Source organism: Peromyscus maniculatus, chromosome 5 (assembly GCF_049852395.1).
Source record: "Peromyscus maniculatus bairdii isolate BWxNUB_F1_BW_parent chromosome 5, HU_Pman_BW_mat_3.1, whole genome shotgun sequence".
In the NCBI taxonomy this organism is placed as follows: domain Eukaryota; kingdom Metazoa; phylum Chordata; class Mammalia; order Rodentia; family Cricetidae; genus Peromyscus; species Peromyscus maniculatus.
The window spans coordinates 82,781,554-82,798,091 of record NC_134856.1 but is presented as its reverse complement, the minus strand read 5'-3'; the positions used below and the strand labels follow the sequence as shown (position 1 = coordinate 82,798,091).

General features: G+C 38.2%; 1 protein-coding gene across 28 annotated transcripts in view; it reads left to right on the top strand.

Annotated features, from left to right (window-relative positions):
* Celf2 (CUGBP Elav-like family member 2) overlaps positions 1–16,538 on the top strand; it is a 533,080-nt gene that overhangs the window by 410,256 nt on the left and 106,286 nt on the right. For all 28 annotated transcript variants that reach the window (XM_076572793.1, XM_076572782.1, XM_076572791.1 and 25 more), the window contains one exon: positions 4,919–5,001. In XM_076572793.1, the coding sequence (XP_076428908.1) occupies positions 4,919–5,001 (83 nt within the window). The remainder of the gene's footprint in view (positions 1–4,918; positions 5,002–16,538) is intronic.

The window sequence follows — 16,538 nt, the reverse complement described above, 5'->3', positions numbered from 1 at the left end:
CTTTAGTATAGGAGTGTTTGTCTTTGTACCAGGCTAGTGACTGCAGGAGATATTATGAGGCCTCTTTCCTTGATCCCAATAGCACATGGGGCTGGCTCCAGCCACTGAGAATGGATGTTGTCAACATGTGACCTGGAATTTCTTCCTGCCCCTAAAGTTACTGTTTCAGTAATTAAGAACAATCCAAGTCATTGACCTTCTGTCTTTGTACTTGGATTCTTTAAATACAAACACAAATTTGATTGAAAAAGATCTATCTTATTGTCCATATTTTAGTCAAGGGCTTAAAGAAACTGACCTTCTGAAATAAAATGTTCCTCCACAGAGTCAGATCACAGCTGTAGCCCTCTCCAATGTGGTCAGGTTAGAAACCTCAGGTAAAATTTCCTTAAAGAGTTTTTTGCCACTTTCCTTAAGGGCAGAATTAATTTTAAAATCTGATCTTTTAGTGTCATCCTCTCTAGCTGTGTTGACACTACCTTTCACACTGAAGAATGTAACTACTGCCTAAATCAGGGCAAACCAGGATATAAGCTGGTTATCTCGACATAAACAATACTTTCTCCACCCTGTGGATATTATTACTAAGAATTTCCAAGTACAGATTTTCTAGAGAAACATCTGTGGTTTGAAAAGATTTGCAGTAATCCAGATGGTTTCTTTGAAAAGAAATGTATTTGATAATTTAAAATTAAAGTCTTTCAGTAAAATTGAGTGTTGTGTGTGTGTGTGTGTCGCACGTGTGCGCGTGTGCATGCGTGTGTGTGTGTGTGTGTGTGTGTGTGTGTGTGTGTGTGTGTGTGTGTGTGTATGTGTACATGCATGCATGTTCCATTGGCCTGTCTGTTGAGGCCTTTATCTTTGAAAACAGAACAAAACCTTAACAGTGTCTCAAATTATTCAGCAATTAAAATGGAATATACCCAAGGGAACTCTTTATGACAGCAGAAACCATTAGTGAAAAGATAATAGACATGGACTGCCCTATTTAGACTGTGTGGTTCTGGATTTGTCTAGGAATTACCACTCTCAACTTCTGACACATGATGGTATAGTCAAATTTCATAGCTACAATACTAATCACTGATTGCTTTACCAACTGAACCTACACAACTGTATTGCTGGACTTACCCATTTCTGGGAATATGGGTAGTAAAAGGCATTAAGTACCCCTGTGAGTACTGTGACAAGGTTGATGGAATGACAGGTATGGAAGTGGAAATAAATGGGTTTTGTGTGTTTCTCAGTTTCCTTCAGTGGTCAGTATTGCTTTACTATCTCCTGACTACCCAGAGATGTTCTTCTTATAGCTGCACATAGGTTGCCTTCATACAGAGTGGGTACCCCCAAATTTTTCCATGCTTATGGCTATGTTACCTTCTGATAGATTTTTTTTTAAAGTTTAACAGAGGAATTAATTCTTAGTGAGTTGTTAGTGGTCTGTAAACACAGAAGTTCAAAATATTAACACACACACACAAGTGTGTGCCCTAAATACACACATTACCAAAAGAGAGTAATCAGTAATGGAAATATTAGACTCTCTATGAATCAGACACTATGATATTGAATTCTAGGGTCACCTCTGAAAACTTACCATTGTACCAGTTCCTGTGAATGTCAAAAGCCCCAATGAAGGATAGTGGGAAGGGGTTACTAAATGGACACATGAAAGATAATTATATATTTTTTTTCTGCTCTGACTTTTATTAACTCAATGAGTTGTTGAAGTTGTTGCAACAGGGATGCCATAAGGTAACCAGGGCATTATGTTTGTATTCTCTACACTTTAGATTTGCCAGAAAGCCAAACTTGGATATTGACACTGGCAGAAACTCTTGAATGAGTAGATAAGTGTGAGACAAATTATAAAGTGTAAGTGCTCATTACACAGTGTCAAGTGAGCAAATTAGAAAAATATAAAGTATCAAGAAATACCAGGGTAAAGCAGAAATAGAAGGGTTGGGACTTGTTGAAACACATGGCTCAGACTGCATCCACCTCTAGGGACTCTGATGATCACCAGGATACTGATGCTCTTCTTTGAAGGGGAGCAAGGCTTTTCTTGGTACCACATGAAAGAGGAGTTCCAGGGATGAACACTGCCGCAAGAGGGCTAACCCCTCTGCTATGTGTTGCAGCCATTGACCATGGAAGACCATCTGGGTATTGTAGGTGTTTAACCACCCACCTTGAAAAACTGGAATTGAAGCAGAACATGCAGAAGGAGGGGGGCTTGTCCCCTGGATCTGGTGGCTGAGCCATATGGTGTTACATCTGACCTCAAAATGAAATCAGTACATTTCAGACCTGAGTTACAGCTGGTGTGGGAAAATCTAAGAACAGGCGGTTCCCTTAACAGCTGTACTTACAGTTAGGGCCAGCAAGAAAGACAATTTTATGCTTGTTTTAAGCCTTCATGGGTTATCTGAAATCTGTAGTTGCTCCCTTTCCTTTGCCACAATTATTTTAAAAATCAGAGGAAATGATATTTTTTCTTCCTTTTTTTGAGATATTCTCTACCAATCAATCAATCTGAGACTTTAAGTTAATATTAGGAGATAGATAGGTAAAAAGGGTGTCGTAAAGTAAAAGAGCACTCAACCAGTAATCTTTAGATGTGTTCTAATTCAAGAACTATACAAATCAAAATCACACTGGGAGGGAAGCACTAAATTTCTGTATCCATGGTAAGTGTGGATGTCTATATTTACTCTGAAAAAAAGACAATAGTTTTTATGTGTGTGAAATGAAGAGTAAGTCACTTTTAGCACAACAAATAAAAAAAGGTTTTACATTTTAAAAAATTGGTTTGACAGGTTTAGAGTAATGAAAAAAGGAACTAAGATATAGAGAAAGAAATGTATTTTTTTCTAAGTAATCCAAGAACCAAACTATGAAACCAAAAGAAAATATGTCTGTCCTATGACACTCCTCCCACATTACTAAGATTTATTCATTCTGAGAGTGCCCAACTGAAGTTATAATTAGGGGCAGAAATTAGTCTGGACCATTAATGAACTATGGTAAGAAACTGTATCCACCTGAAGGTGGGATGAGTTTTTGAATTTACATAAAAATCTCCCAAATTTGCTCGCTAAGATGGCATTACTGGAACTGAGCTACTGGGTTCAGCAAATGGGCAAGTAGTGAAAGAAGTATGTTACCCAGGTCTTCAGTTATTCTTCTATGATATTACAAGGAAAGCCAGAGTTTGTTTGGTGTAATCTTTAAGAATCTCTGTTTAAATTGATGTACATTGTTCTGGGAATTGATCTGAAATTTCTCAAGGGCTCTGATCTGGAGATTTAGAGTGGTAAGAAGTTTTGCTTCACATAATTTAGTTCAGCATAGCATATGGATAGGGACCATAGAGGAGCCAGGTACCAATTGGAACTGAAATTACAAAATGAGAGAATGCCACTATACCACAGCACAGACAACTTCTTAATTCTCTGTCCCAGAGAGCGTGCGCTGCAGGGAGATATGGCTATGGAATCAAGCCTAAAAGTTCAGTTCTTGGTTGTAACAATCTCAAACTTAACAGACAGATCAAAGATAGAATCTTTTCTCTTCAAATTTGTAAAGTTGGGGCAACAAGACTCATTGGGTAAAGGCACATGCAGCCACACCTGACAACTTGAGTTTGTTCGATCTGGGATCCCTGTAGTCAAAACAGAATTAACTCCTGCAAGTTGTCCTCCAGTCTTCTCCCTCATGCTGTGGCCTGAGCCATGAGTAAATTTGGAAAAGAGTTTTTTGAGAGGGTTGTTTGTTTATTTGGGGTTTTTTGCTTTGCTTGGTTTTGAGACAGGGTCTCACTATGTAGTCTTAGCTGACAATTTGTGAAAATTATGTATATTACTCCTTCCCAAGATGATTATGCTGAGAATTGTATAGTGTTAATCAACAGATTGTTGATGATAACCAGTTTCATTACAAGTTGATGAAAGGGACAGGCAAGCCTTCAGGTCACTGAAGTAATGATCTGAGAATGGGAGAGAAGACTGATTTAAAAGAAGTATCTTCTGGCCTGCTTTGGGGGATTTTTGGCCTAGGTTTCTATCGACTCTTAGAAATGAAGAACCTAGAGATGTGCTACAGCCATTATTTATTACATGGGCTAGATTCAGCTCACAACTGTTTGGGTATATACTTATTCATATTGCAGGTGTTTTTGTTTTTTTGTTTTTGAGACAGTGTTTCTCTGTGTAGCCCTAGATGTCCTGGAACTCGCTCTGTCGACCAGGCTGACCTCAAACTCAGAGATCTTCCTGCCTCTGTCTCCTGGGTGCTGGGATTAAAGGTGTGCACCACCATGCCTGGCTCAAGTTAATTTTAAATTGGTTAAAATTAGCTAATCATTTTTTAACAAACCAGAATTGAATGGTCCTATGCACAGACTTTATGCACTCTGTTTTCGAGATAAGAGAATAAGGCACTACCCAAGCTTTTAAGAACCTTCTTACTTATCTGGATTTCTAAACCTTTAAGCTTACAAAGTGTTTTGTAAGTGTGACATTCTAGATATACTCTAAGAAAATTACAAATAATATAAATGTATACAAATGTTACTGTGGTTAAGTACATCCCTTTATTGTAGTTGCTATGGTCCAAGTCCCAGAAACACCTTGCCTTCCCTCTTCCACCTCCTCCTTTCATTTCTAAATAGCTGTATCCCAGGTAGTTAGTACAGGGAGCTATGAATAGGTCTCCAATGCAGGTAAAGCTAATAAATGTAATTTAGGATGAAAGGCACTGTGTAAATGCTTGAGATGTTGTTATTACTGCTCTCATGTGCTTTATTATTTTTAAATTGTGCATCCTTTTAAGTAGATTATTTGTTCACCACAGTCTCCATTATATCTAAGCAAAGCCTTCACAGAAATTTCTAAAACCTTTTCATTTCTCTCTGTAGGTTGTTGTTTCGTAACATTTTATACAAGAAAAGCTGCACTTGAGGCCCAGAATGCACTGCACAATATTAAAACTTTACCTGGGGTGAGTTGGTTTACTTTTGTACCAGAATCACTTTATTGCTTGAAAATGGTCCTTTCAACTAAAGGTTCTAGTTATGGGTTCTTAGTGCCAAAAATGGCTTTGGTCTTTTGAGGAGTATGTTCTGACCCCTCTGTTCCCTGCAGTAGCCAGACTAGCTGGCCAGCCCACAAAGAAGGCTGGCATTAAGACTGATGGGAAGAATTCTCAAATAGCATGTCCCCTGGTTAGGAAATCAGAGTGACCCCACTGGGTACAGCAGCTGCCAAAGAGTATTGGGTGGGTTAAGATTTTAAAGGTGGTGGAAACCCACACATACAAGGAAAGCCAATGGGAAGGGAAAAGCTTTTACTCTCCAGGGTCTCCTTTTCAAATTTACTCTTTAGATTTTCATTTGAAAGGACACAATGTGCTTTGTATAGATAGAATATTAAAGCTCCTAATGACTTCTAAACAGTCAATGTGTTAACAAAGTCAGTGTTTTAATGCCTGTGTGTGCCTTGGTGTTGGTTAGAAGAGAAAATAGAAAGCTTGCCGTGCTTATTTTTCATTTCCTTCCTAGTAATAGCTGATGATTAGTACAATTATTAGACATGAACTGATGTTGCATAGGACATTTTCATCAAGACTTATCAGGTTTTTGTGGGACTTTTACATATTGCATGGTAGTACAAATTGTCCGTTGCTGTTTATATGGTGTATTTTCTCCATTTACTTAAATGTCAGTGGAGAGTTAATTCAATATCATGGTGATATGTGTTTGTTACAAAGGATCTGTGGTAAACACTTAAGTCCATGATTTTATTGAAACATGTTTTGTTAAGAAGGATAAAATGCTCCTGATATTTCAAGGTATAATTTCAATGTTTGCTTACTTACCTGTACCTGTACACATGTAACCATGTGCAGTCACAGACTGATATGGGCACACATATATATTTTTTCCTTCTGCTTCCCCAAAAGATAGGATTTGTGTAATTCATGTTAGGCCCACTGAAAAACGTATAATGTCTGTAGTAGAAAGATGTTTAGCAAAAGATTTTCAAGATATGAGCTGCTTCTTTTGAGGTAGATGGATTTTTGAGACAGGATCTCAAAATGCTGACCTCTAACTTGTGGATGAATGCAGAAATTTACAGGCAACTGTCCCCACACTCAGTGATTGCCAAGAGCAATAAATTAGGGAACACAGCTATTCACCATACCATTTTGGTTTTCCTCATTTTCATCTGAGCAAATCAAAGGATAGAAGAGCAAGTTTGTAGTGACAGAATGATTCAAAGTTTTTACCCTGCACACACTTGCTACATTTACCTTTTCACTTGTGGTCAATGGGAATAGAATCTCACATCTCATATTTATGTGTAGCTTTGTCTTAAAAGCATCACTTTAACAGCTGCAGGGAAGACATGAAAGTAGTTGCCTTTCAGTTGTGAGCCTTTGGTAGACAGGGAGAAATGGGACCAGACATAAAAGATTAATGCATATTCTTGGAGAAAAAATATTACAGACTACCTTGCTGTTTGATTACAAGCCTTAGAATTAGTCAACATTTCCATAATTCTAAACCAATACACACCTGTTTTCCCACTGTGATGTGAAGGCACGACTTAATTTAGCAGAACCCCTGCTGTGCTAAATCTCTCATTAAATACCCAGTAAGCTCAGTTATTTAAAGTTGTAGCACGACTATTTTAACTGGTTGCCTTCGTATTATAAAATTAATAAGAAATTAATGATGCACTTTGCCATATGCCTTTAGTTTCTTTTTGAATAAAAATAAAAGGGACAAAGAAAAGCACATCATCTGCTGACACTTTAAATCTTTTCTGGTTGTTGTAATTATTTTCCTGTGGATAAAGTCCATTACTTACTGCCTCTTTTCTAACGTGTCCAAAACTTTCAGTTTATAACAAGGTCAAATAGTACATTTTTTTCTTTCTTATACAGTTCATGTTTTGTATCCTAAGGAAATTTTATTGTACAGTGGAACTTGACTAATGTTTGGGGTTTCCTTTTGGTCTGATGCACCGTTTTCCCATCTTGAAAGAAACAAAGAACTTGATTAGTGCAGGAGAGAAAGAAACCAATAGGTCCATCTGGCAGGCAGTTTGATGTATCTGCTCTTCAACTGAACTTTGAAGCACCCTTTTTTTCATTAAGTAAGATGTGACTGAGGTGAAGAGTTGGGGACCTTTTTGGTAACCCACAATGTATATCTTAAGCCTGTTCTGAGAAATGTGTAACTCAGAAAAACCCTAAATCTTGTATCCCCATGTTCAACACAAACCCCTAGAAATGGAATAGTAGAAACAAAGGGAGCTAATCCAGAAACTCCACCCTGAGAGGAAAGAATGAGAGTCTGAATCAGTTTTTTCATTGGATCAACCTCACTTCTAGAAGGGGTTGCTTAATGCTTAAGCAACAGATTAAATCATAGAGTTTATTTATATCTAATACTTCATGAGGTTAATAAGTCACAGGTAGTTACTGAGCAACTACTGTGTCCCAGGTACTATATAGGAAGTAGCAAGGATCAATCCTGACAAGACTTCTACTTGGTCTAGCTGAAGGATAGTAGACAATTAATACATATTTGACCCGTGCTTTAGTGCCTTTCTACTTCTGACACAGTATGGAAATCTCTCTCTCTCACACACACACACTTGAGGTCCTTAGTAAGTAGTACTCTTATAGTCTGATAGAGAATATTGTAGTCCTGTGTGCACAGGCGAGGATACCTAATAAGCCGTTGCATTTTCTGCAGCAGTATTTTATTTTTTTCTTTCCTATGTCATTATGTTTTTGGAAAAACTTTAGTTGCCTCTGATCTCAAGGAATGACATACTAGGTTGAAAGAATGTCTCCTTTCATGATAAGAATACAGTATCTCCCAGTCGCAGAGTTGTAGCCTCATAGGTGCAAAGCTTCAGGTTCAACCCCCAACACCATACACACAGAGAATGTATCAATCATAATTTCTAAAATCATAGCGTCCCAAGGAGAGCAGGGGAGGGTATCAGCTTAGGACCCCCAAGACCAAGTTCTCAGCACAAAGGAGAAGTGTTTGCCCCAGAGGGACAAGGGGAAGAGAATAAGAGACAAAGACGGGAGACAGAGGAAGAGGGAGAAGGGGAAGGGAACAAGGGAGAAGACAAAGAGGTATTTGTCTAAGGGGAGAGGGGAGACAAAGAACTACTTCTAGATAGAAAGGAGACAAACGTGGCCCATAGGCAAGAGTGTGGTTTATAAAGGTAAGGCCTGTTGGGAGGAGTTGTTTAATTTTAATTGTGCATGTTAATTAGGTGAGCTAATGGGTCTTTTGATTCTGGACTTCAATACTTTGATAGCTGGACCTTGGTAGTGAGCCTCAGGATGAGAAAGTAGACAGATAAGGGAATAGAGTTGGGTGGCTTGCTTTAAGAATGTAATCTAACAGTTTTTAGGAAGGCAGAGGGAATTGTGGAGAAGGCTAGAGTCCCTTCAGAGGGTTACAGAGGAGGCTTTGAAGGGAGAAATGGGAAGGGGGAAACTTTGTGATTAAATTACAATCTCAAAATAAACAACAAACAGATAGTGTCCTTTTTTGCTTGTTGAAGGAAAAAAAAAAAAAGGTCCAGCTCAAGGTCTCAAACTTGCCTCAACCTCCCAGTGCTTGGATTACAGGTTTGTGCACCCACTCACTCTCAGTAATAGTCTCCCTCAAGCAGCTGGAACTGGCAAGCAGGGTAGTATCATTCAGAGGAAATGTCAGTGTCCAGCATTGTGTATTCCAGAGGATATTCCTATGACTGCAACCTGGATTTTATACTTTTGTTTTAACTAATCTTATTTATTTGGTGCAGTTACAAACTGAAAGTAAAGATGTCTGCGGCACAGAAAAACTCCTAAGACTTTTTCAGTGGTCAAATGTTAGAGTCACATCCCCTCATACCAGTGATAGCACTGCGCCATGTGCCACTTTCTCAAGGTCTTAACACAGTCTATGGCAATAAGACTTTTGAATTGAAATCTACACTGGTATCAGTAGAGCATTCTCTGTTTAAATTAATTTAATTAAGGATGTAATAACATAGAATACAAATTTGAGAAACCTCTTAAACTTTAACAGCAAAGAGGAATCTGAAATCTAAATGTCTTGTAAAATATTAATCATAAATTTCTTTCAGTCATATTTTATGAATATGCCTTATCCTTTTCTTTTTAGAATCACTCCCAATTTTATTAAATGCAGTTTATATTAAGGAGATATTGCCCCAAGAGAACATTTGTTTAGAGCACTCCATTTTAGCAGAGGCATACTGAAAGGTGTTTTATAATAACACATGCAGTGTGGGCAAGAACTACATATATATTTGAGTTATAAAACAAATGATCCTGATACATTAGGAAGAAGCTGAAAATAAAATGGCCTCCTGGGACAAGTATGTTCACCCGTATGACATGAATGGGCCCTTTCCTGGATGCCCTGGAAGAGATAATTTACTTGTGTGGGTAGGCACCTTCCTTCCAAGTGGAATTGACTAAGCTATCTATAGAATTGTTTTCATGTCCTTAATAGTAGAATGCTAGGGTTTATTCTTTTCTACAGAACATCTGGGCTCTCCCTGGGACCAAATTTAATTTGCCAATTGTAATGTGAGTCACTCATTTTCTTTGAAGCACTTCTCCTAATTATTAATGTGTATTTAATGTCTTTGTTCTTAGAGCCATGGTTATGATTTTACCTTTATCATCATTATTTCTGTCATAAAATCTCTCAACTCTTATATCCTCATATCATGGAACGCCCTCCACCTCCCCCCCCCAAAAAAAAGTCATGCTGTTTGAATTAACACCTAACTAGACCAACTTGAGTAAATTTCTTCAGTTGTCCTTTAAATAAATTTGTAGCACAAATTCTAATTAGTCTTATTTATAAAAAACTGGAGCCGGATATCAGGGTGAAAGCTGAAAGACCAGAGAAGCAGAGCAAGCCACAGCTACCACCTTTTACCTCACCAACTACTCAGCCTGAAAGCAAATCTTCAGACTGAATACCCCTGAGTCGTGTCTGCATTCACTTTATATTTCTTTCTCTGCACAGCCATATTACTTCCTGTCTCAACCTTCTTAGTGCTGGCATTAAAGGCATGTGACTCCCACGTACTGGGAGCAAGGGTGTGAGCCATCACTGCCTGGCTCTGTTTCTCTTTTAGACTGGATTAATATTGTGATTAATCCAGGGTAACCTTGAACTCACAGAGATTCGTCTGCCTCTGCCTCCTGAGTACTAGGATTCAAGGTGTGTGCCACCACTGCCTGGCCTCTATGACTAACTCTGTGGCTGGCTCTGCCCTCTGATCTTCAGACAAGCTTTATTTGTTAGAGCATATACAAAATATCACCACACAAATTAATTTAAAAAATAGCCAAAACATCTTTATAACTAGGTTTGCATCTCCAAAATTGCATGCCATATGTAATATAAAATATGCATTCATTCATTCAACAAACAATTAGAAATGTTTTATTGTTTTCCCAATACTTTGCTGGATACTAAGGAATACAGAGTAGTACCATTGCCCTTCATAACTGAATCACCAAAAAAAAAAAAAAAAATGATTGCACCATGTTTATATTAAGTAAATTTTCAATAAATAGCTGTAGGAAATTTAATTTCCAAATAATAGGCTAATATTATTTATTCCAGTATTTCCAAAGTAGTCATGTTTTACTTTGAAAGGAGAGATAATTCTGCCTGTATTGTAAATGTTATAATACAAGATGAATTTATGTTAATGCATATATATGTGAATGATGACCTGGTTCATTCTGCATATACAAAGCTGTATCTGTGTACATCTTTATACAGCTATAAAGAGGTATATGCAGTTCAGTTGTGTAAATGCAGAAAGATACAAGGTAAGTCCTACTCTCTTACTTTGCCTGCCAACATTCTTAATTGCTTCACTATAGTCATCTTTCTTAGGCCTCATCAACTGTCTCAACTTCACTGTATAATAATAATTCTTATATTTCGATAAGAGTCTTGGCTGATGCATTGTACATTGTGAAAAAATACTTGAGAACTGCTATTAAATAGCGATGATCCCTGTCTTTCACCTTAACAAAACACTTGGTAACTAAATGGCATGTTGCCTGTGAAGCCCCTGGAATCTGGAGATATGCCTTAGAAGTCATTGTTTCTACTTGGTAGCTTCTATAGGTGTGAACTCTTCTAGGCAGCCACCCAGAGCAGAAAGTACACTTTTTATGGATTGTATAAACCAGAGCATTCATTTCCGTTTGCCTTCTGTAGTGTCTTAGTTAGGTTTCTATTGCTGTGAAAAGACACCATGACCCAGAAACTCCTAAAGAAAATGTTTAATTGAGGGGATTCAGTCTCAGAGGTTCAGTCCATTATCATCATGATGGGGAGCATGGTGGCATGCAGGCAGATGTGGTGCTGGAGGAACAATGGAGTGCTACATCTTGCATGCAACAGGAAGTGAACTGAGACACTGAGTGGTATCCTGAGCATAGGAAACCTCAAAGCCCACCCCCACAGTGACACACTTCCTTCAACAAGTCCATACCCACTCCAACAAAGCTACACCTCCAAATAGTGCCACTCCTCATGAGATTATGGGGGCCAGTCACATTCAAACTACCACATGTAGTTTTACATTTGCAAAATTTGACCAGAATTAAAATATTTGGCTTCATAGAACTGCCTATAAGGAGCCATGCCCTGCTTGTTGCTATTATTTTCATATAATGCTTAATCTTGCCGAAATATGAGCTAACCAAAAAGTTAAGTCCTTGATTTTCTTTATGATAACTTAAGGCTATAAAGAAGTCTTATTAAAAAAAGAAGAAGAAAAGGAAGTCTTATAAGGTATGGCTGCACAGGAATTCCATAGGTGCAAAAGTCCCTTTTACCCTAAGAGTCACACCAGAGTGATATATCAGGGTCAAGGTGTAGAACCATCCCCAAGTGAGACTCAGTCAGATATAACCAGATTGCTCCAAGCTCATGGCTTTAGAGAAAAAAAAAAAAAAAGAGTTATGGTTATAGGATGGAAAGAAACGTTAGCCAAATAGTCACCAGTTTATACCCCCAGCCAGATCCCAGGGACCTGGGAAGATTTTAATACTTCATAAAAGACCATGGAGGCTGGAAAGATGATTCACTAGTTAAGAGCACTGGGTACACTTTCTGACAACAGGGTTCTATCCTCAGCACCTACAAGGTGGCTTACAACTGTCTATAGTTCCAACTCCACGGGATCCAGTGCCCTCTTCTCACCTCTGTGGGCACTAGGCACACATGTAGTACACAGATATACATGCAGGCAAAACATTCTACACATAATAAAATAAAAATAAAGTGTTTAAAGACCATGGGTAATTATTCATCCCACCCACTGTAGACTTTTGCATGCCACCTGAATAGTAGGATGTTTGTTTTAAGCTGGCTTTGACGGGCAGTTACTGTGTATGTATCTGATTAAATGAAATGAAAATCAAAGTACTTTTTGAACATGGCCTGTTCAGTACAAGGAAATATACAGGAGAAAATTTATGAGAGTTCCTTAGTGATAAAAAGTTGAAAATGCCAGCACAGGATAAAAGTAGAGATCCAGCTATACTGTCTTAAAAATAATTGAAAAAAATTTAAAAACAGAATTCTGTAAAGGGTGTTTCTGTTTTATATTGCAAACAGTCTCGGTGACATGCCTAAATAATAGGATTCTTTTGAGGCTTTATGAGAGAATTTGTGTAAATGCCCTGGCACTGGTACCTGATCAACTTTTCAAAATTGCTCTTTGTTATTCTTTGACAAGGACTATGATTTGATTATTATTTTATGACATTTGAGAGAATGGCCCACTTGGAAAATAAAGTAACAGATTTCAAATATCACCATTTTTCTACAGTTGCTCAGTAGTAAACTTGGAATGCTAAGTTCACTTCTAAGACCTTAGATCCCAAAAAAATTGATAAAACTTTAAAAGAAAACCAGAGAGGAAGCATCTATAAATTTGATTAAAGGTCTCCACGCAGTTGAAAAGAAAGAGACAATATGGGTTTTAAGAGTCAAAGATAGAAAATTTGACATAAAACCAAATAATTGTCCAAATTCTGTTACCATAGTAATAAGAATTCATCATCTGAATGAATAGTGGCAGAACATTAATCCTTCATTGGGAACTATGTTTGGCTCAGAAGACTTATGTACAGTTGAAGCAGGTTGGCCAATTTGTAGCCTCAAGCTTGAGGCTCCCAAAATAAAAGTGTATGTCATGGGTAAATGTAGAGAATGTTCTTCTGGGAACTGAAGAAAGAGAACCCCACTGCTGGGCCAGGTCTTCTTAGTACAAAAGAAGTCATTGTTCACTTAAGAGGGGAAACAGATTAGCAGTCTAGTCATCTTTGTTTTACATCTAGTATCCTCCTATGAGTGAGTACATACCATGTTTGTCTTTCTGAGTCTGGGTTACCTCACTCAGGATGATTTTTTCCTAGATCCATCCATTTGCCTGCAAACCTCATGATGTCATTGTTTTTCTCTGCTGAGTAGTATTCCATTGTGTATATGTACCACATTTTATTTATTCATTCTTCAGTTGAAGGGCATCTAGGTTGTTTCCAGCTTCTGGCTATTACAAACAATGCTGATATGAACATAGCTGAGCAAGTGCCCTTGTGGTATGATTGAGCATTCCTTGGGCATATGCCGAAGAGTAGTATAGCTGGATCTTGGGGGAGATTGATTCCCAATTTTCTAAGAAAGCGCCATATTGATTTCCAAAGTGGTTATACAAGCTTGCATTCCCACCAGCAGCAGAGGAGAGTTCCCCTAGCTCTATATCCTCTCCAGCAAAAGCTGCCTTCCGTGTTTTTGATCTTAGCCATTCTGACAGGTGTAAGGTGGTAGCTCAGAGTTGTTTTGATTTGCATTTCCCTGCTGATTAGGGATGTTGAGCAATTCCTTAAATGTCTTTCAGCCATTTGAGTTTTCTCTGTTGAGAATTCTCTTTTTAGTTCTATAGCCCATTTCTTAATTGGACTGTTGTGCAGTTTGATGTCTAATTTCTTGAGTTCTTTATATATTCTGGATGGGAGATGTAGGGGGTAGCTGTTCCAGCTTTTATCTGGAAGTACTACCCTCATTGAGGCTTCGGGTAACTGTCACACCTATGAGGCAGGGCCAAAAGAGGAGCTCTTAAGACCCAAGATACAGATGTGCCTGCACTTTTGTTTCCTGGATCCTGGACGCTGGATGTAGACCGAGCAGAGTTCTCCAGAGAACACTGCTGGACTGCACTACACATTTCCTGGACCCTGTAACCTATTCCTTCACTTGTAAGTTATACCACAAAATAAACCTCCCTTTTAACTTTAAAAAAAAAAAAAAAAAAAGAGGGGAAACAGAGAAAAGAGCTTCATGTATTTTTCTACTTGCTTTTGCTGTAAATGGCATTGTACACAGGTGCTCAGGAAGTCTCATTAGCATTGTGACACACACTATTAAAATTGTTTTCATAATAAAATAGTATTTCAAAATGCCATTACAGCTGTCACAGTCATTGAGATGAAAAGAAAACCAGTGAACAGTATGTGTGGGAGATTGAAAAAAAAGACAGTATGACAAATACTCTTATCTTCTTCATTGTTCCTATCATTGATTCCCATGAGGACTCATCACATATGCCTGCTGCCATCCCTTCCTCTACAAGCACTTTAAGGTGTTTGAAATTACTTCCTCCTTCACCTGCAACATCAAGGTGTTGGAATAAATGATTCTTAAAGGAGTCCTTTCCAGTCTTATACAGTTATACTCTGCCTTGTCTGTAGTCCTGTCTTATTTAATGAGGGAAAAAAGTCTATATCTATCGGACTTTACTTCCTTCAGTTACTGGTTAATATTTGGAGAGTACTTTATATAGAAAAATCTGGATCACACAGAACTTCACTATCCACTTGGAAATTCTTCAGGAACCTGCTTCCCTTTCCTTTCTAAGAACCTACAGGTATCTTAGCATTCATCATTTTTCCATCAAGGAGCAAAAAGAAAGAGGAAGAGGATGAACTCTGTCAAGTCAACTTAATTCCTTGTTTACAACCTTTGGTTTGGTTAGGTTGAAAGGATGTTTAACCTAATGAGGCTTTAGGATTATTAGTGGGTTTCTTTTGTCTTCTGTTTGATTCTTGTCCCCAGTTAACAAGGCTAACTGAGTCATCTCTGTTTGTAAGTAGGTTTGTGGGGTTATTATTTGTTATCCTTTCTAGAAATGTTTCAGGGATATATCAATAGCATTCATCTTGCTAAACTGGGGACACTAAAGTGCCAGAGATCAAGTTCATTTCTCTGGCCTCCTCTAGCAAAGCAGTACCAACAAGGAACAGGCCAGTCTCTAGGACACTAGTCTCTGTGTCTCTGAGTGGACTTAGACAGAGTGTTTTAGAGAGTGGAAGCATGACTTGGAGAAACAATACAGCACAGTAATAAAACCCTTGCCAAACAAGCTTGAGGACTAGAACTCAGATCCCTAGCACTCACTTAAATACCACGTGGACATGGCAGACTGTGCATATAATTCCAGCAGAGACAGTCATAGACAGTGTCCAAGAACAATGTGGTTAGCTAGACTAGTGCAGACAGCAAGCTCTGTGCTCAGTGAGAGAAGCTGCCTCAGGGAATAAGGTGGAGAACAATCAGGAAAACTCCTGACTTCCACCTCAAGCCTCTACAGATATACACATACTCATGCACTTACACATTAAACCCTGTTATATAGACATACACATATGTGTAAACACCATACACATAGGCACATGCAAAAAGTAAAAACAGTTACAATCATACTCCTGATTGATTGCCCTTGTGGAAACTCCAGTACTATATTTTAACTTTTGACTTCAGTGTCACAAAATACATGTTGAACTGCTTGATTTTGCTACATGGAAAATTAAAAAAAAAGAAACATTTTTTTTAAATGAGTATCCTAGAACTGAGTTCACAGGCAATCAAGTTCAAAACTGAGAGTCTGGATTATAAAGTCAATGACGGGATTTCTACTGTTATGGACCCTATTGGTATGGCAGTCCTTACTCCTTCACAACAGAGTCTGCCAAGAGTCCTGGAGTTCCTTTTGGGGACTATCTCAAAATAAATCAAAAGTCCTCAACCCTTATCCTGCTGCAGTGTGCAGTTTGGTGTGCTGAGCTGTCAGTGGGATCAGGATAGTTATACAGGTTCCAGCTGTTCAGGATGGCACCAGTAGTTGAGACCAGAAGGTCATATAGACATCTCCACACGTGCTCACACCATGGGCTGATCCAGATGCAGCATATGTATCAGAGCATGTGGCTCAACTCTGCCCCAAATATGAAACTATACTATCTACCAGACACAGGTCAAACAAAGCAAGAAGTTTGCTCAAAACTCAAGTATGAAGCTGCTACCTTAGGGCTCTCCAAGAAGAATATGAATATCAAAGACAGCCATTATTCTAAGAAGAACAGCTTGGCAAAAAAAAAAAAAAAAAAAA